The sequence below is a fragment of the Rhagoletis zephyria genome, unplaced genomic scaffold (genome assembly GCF_001687245.7).
Source record: "Rhagoletis zephyria isolate East Lansing unplaced genomic scaffold, Rhagoletis_zephyria_1.1 Rzeph_scaffold_19827, whole genome shotgun sequence".
Taxonomy (NCBI): Eukaryota; Metazoa; Arthropoda; class Insecta; order Diptera; family Tephritidae; genus Rhagoletis; species Rhagoletis zephyria.
The window spans coordinates 1-3,698 of record NW_016176887.1 but is presented as its reverse complement, the minus strand read 5'-3'; the positions used below and the strand labels follow the sequence as shown (position 1 = coordinate 3,698).

Below are 3,698 nucleotides of genomic sequence, written 5' to 3'. Positions count from 1 at the left end.
GTGTGACATTGCCTTTAAACTTTTATTTATACGGATGTTGGTAAAGAACGAACTATAAAAAACTAATCGAAATTAAATAACAACAAAAATAATATTTTAAAACTTGTCAAAATTTGGTGCGGATATAATTTTTTCGACTACTGTACATAAGTTGGCTATGATTACTCGGCTGTGCTATCATAGTAGCACAATGCCACTCATATTTCATTTACAAACACAATACGGGCAAGAATTTCAAAAGATCTCAACCCTGTTTTTATGACAATTTTTATTTTTATCGGTATTTTTCTTGTAATCAAAATTTTTTTTTGTTGAAATAAAAGTGAAACTAAAAAAAATTTTACCAGAAAATAAAAATATATTTTCATAAATCAATCACATATCAGCTGATTCAAAATCAATTATGTTGGAATTAAAAAATAAAGACAGAAGAACTTTCACATAATCGCCCCCACACATACATATGTACGCTAAGTACTGTAGACCGAAACGGCAGAAAGCGCCAGCACAACACAATCAGGGATATGAATGGCGAGAGCGCACGCGCTGGTCATAACAATGAATTACGTTTAACTGAATGCGAGTGTATTATATGAAGGTGTTTCGAGATGCTAAACTTAAAGGATCATTGTCTCTGGGTCATCTATGAAGTCACGGAAGTATTGCAGCCATTTGGCAGCAACAGCGCCATCAACAGTTCTATGATCTGCACTTAAGGTAACGTTCATAACGCTGACTTCACGGAAACCTTTCAGGCTATCGGGGTCTATGACAAGCTTCTTTATTGTGGCGCCAATTGCCAAAATGCAGGATTGTGGCGGATTTGTAACGGCACAGAATTGAGATACGCCCATCATGACGAGGTTCGATACACAAACTGTTCCACCTTGGAATTACTGAGGTTTCAACTTGTTCTCTCTGGCCGTGGCAGCTAACGATTTCGTTTCCTGCGAAATGTCGACTACGCCTTTGCGGTCGGCACTAAAGACATTGTCAAATTGTCTTATCACGCTCTCCATCTAATAAGAATTGGATTCCGGCACCTTGCGCCACGCTTACTCATGTAACATTTTCAGTTTTTGCGCTACCGCCGCCTAAGAAGTTTCACTTCTGTTGGTTCCACTATATCGGTTTGTGCATGACTTTTGAAAGCTATCTATCTACTTAGGCATAGGCTGAGCATTAGTATTGTTAATCCCGATGTTTTCTTTGTATTATATGGGTATAGGATTCTAGTTCAATAAGCAGGTGCTAAAACATAATTAAATATAACTAAAATCGTAAAAATTTAATGACCCTTATATTGTCTCTCTTAAAAATAGCTTTAAAATTAATTCTAGTTAACATAAATTAATCCACTTTCAAAAATTTTGGTCGCAACTACCAAAAAGTAAAGGGAAGAAGTACCTTGTCGAAGGGCAGCAAAAGATAACCAAAAAAAGACACTCACACACATGAAACACTACATACTTACATTCAGCGCCAGACAAACCGCCAACCACACGCTGACATTTGTGGTCGCATGCCAGTAAGAATACCTACGAGTACATTAAAGAATTATGGACTAAAAGGGTTGATGACAGCAATTGAAGGAGTTACAGCAGGGCGAGGGCGAGTAGAGCTCCCTAACGATCCTTAACTTTGCTAATGAACTCAGTAAACTAATGCAGCCACTAGAGCCGTCATAAGTGACGGCCAACCGACATCAAAAACAAAAGCAAAGCAACAAAAAAAAATTACAATGATATTTGCAAGGGCGCAAGAAAGGAGAGACGACAGCAAGCTGAAACTGCAAAAGTGGTTGTAAAATTTGAGAATAGGAAAATTCTAGAAGATGTACAGCTTTACATATGTATATGTACGTGGGTATAGGAGAATTTTGCTGAGAAAAAAAAAAAAAAACATTACCGATACACATGTGTGTAGTACACACTGATTATGTTATGTTATATGTTACTGGCCGAATCCGATCTTAGGACAAACTTGTTTTGAGCACTCCAACTCCAACTACAGAGTCCACAATATTGTTGCGTCCAACTTGATTTCGGGTTAGACGGATGTATCGAATCTAAATAGAACTAGATTCGCCCTGGAAAAATTAGTTTGCCTTAAGATCGGGTTTGGCCGGTAACATATATACTACACACAAAAACAAGCGAAAGCTCGAAAAATTCAAAAAGGAAATATGAACTCATTAAAGATTTTATGAACCGTTGACGATGCCATCATAAGCGCACACTTCGTTGGTGCTTGCTTCTCCCACTACTACAAAAAAATACATATCAGTTATTCGGTCTGCTGCGTCGGCAACGCACTTAAGTACTGCAGCATTGCGTTGGACAAAATTCAAATATAAATACGGTGACCATCCGTTCTATTTTTTGCAGGACCGTACTGTTATTCAAAGGTCGGTCCAGCGTAGTTTTTCAAAACAGAAAAACCTTACAATGTACTGATTTTTTCCAAGTGTCCCGCATATGTCCCGCATTTGAACGATATTTTAAAATTAACAGACAGAGATGGATTTTTTCAAAAAGTGTTTTTTGGTACTTTTCGGAACTTTTCTTCAATATCTCATGAAAAAATCACCCAATCAACGTGAGCGACTTACAGTTCGTAAGGTATTGATGTGCCTCTTACCAAAATATATAAATTGTGCCCATTTTCATTGAAAATTATTAGTGGGACTTTCAATCAACTACACTATTTTATTTGATTATTTTTTTCATAATTTGTGAAAATCAATAACAAAAGATATATCATTACAGTAAATTTTGAGTCTAAGATAGTGAAAATCGGATTAATGTAGATGTTATGGAGCACAAATTATATATTATTGTAAAAGGCACATAAATACCTTTGTTTATGTCGACCATGACGTCGATTTTTGAAAAAATAATTGCGAAAAGTACAAAAAAAAAAATGTTTTTCGGAAAAAATTTCGAAAAAGTTTTTTGAAAAAATTGGTATTGTTTCCATGTTGAACGACTCAAAGTTGGCCTATACTATAAATTTTTGAAGATGATGTAAGCTATTGTAATAATATGTTCCTTTACTATATTTTTATAAATATTCATCTTTTGTTGGAGAGAGGGGAAGAGACTAATTGTTCACCTTTATAAAATGCGACTAGTCACTTTTAAAAAATAAAAATAAAAATTTTGCGCCAGCTGCGATTCGAACCCGAGGTTCACAGTTTTGTTAAACGTATACTCTCTCTCTGTGCCAACGCCGCACATGAAATTTCATTGAGGAAGTGCGTACATTAAATCGTCAATAATACCCGTTAGCGATGAATCGGGGACTAATTGATCTCCAATTATACCCGTATGAGACTAGTTGCGACTAATTAATGCCCAATTGTACCCGATTGAGAGTAATATCGTAATACTCTCTTTAGAGATTAGTCTCACAATTTTTTTTGCAGGGACTTGTCTGTATATGTTTATGGCCTTTGAAACCAACAGCAGCTGAGCCCGGTCGCATAGCAGAGAGGAAGAAGGCAGTTGTGTGCAACAACGGGAAAGTGAAAAGGTTACCGACACGCCGCATAGCAAATCCGACGAATTCTCAGTTGTGTCTGATGGCAGTCTAGTGCCAGCTTGTGAAAAACTGCCAAAATTGAGTATGTATGTATGTATGTGCTATTACCGCAACTCATCGCACTCTACGAGATTACCAACTGAAAAGTGAGACAA

At 36.6% G+C, this 3,698-nt stretch overlaps 1 protein-coding gene across 1 annotated transcript; it reads right to left on the bottom strand.

Annotated features, from left to right (window-relative positions):
• Positions 1–560: 560 nt before the first annotated feature.
• On the bottom strand, positions 561–974 carry LOC108380620 (dihydrolipoyllysine-residue acetyltransferase component of pyruvate dehydrogenase complex, mitochondrial-like). Its single transcript, XM_017637014.1, has one exon. It carries the CDS (start codon positions 855–857, stop codon positions 618–620), a length of 240 nt encoding a protein of 79 aa, XP_017492503.1. The 5' UTR covers positions 858–974; the 3' UTR covers positions 561–617.
• Between the last annotated feature and the right edge of the window lie 2,724 nt (positions 975–3,698).

Bases quoted from the DNA above. Each gene is read 5' to 3' on its own strand.
- LOC108380620 (XM_017637014.1), bottom strand. From the start codon at position 857: ATGATGGGCGTATCTCAATTCTGTGCCGTTACAAATCCGCCACAATCC.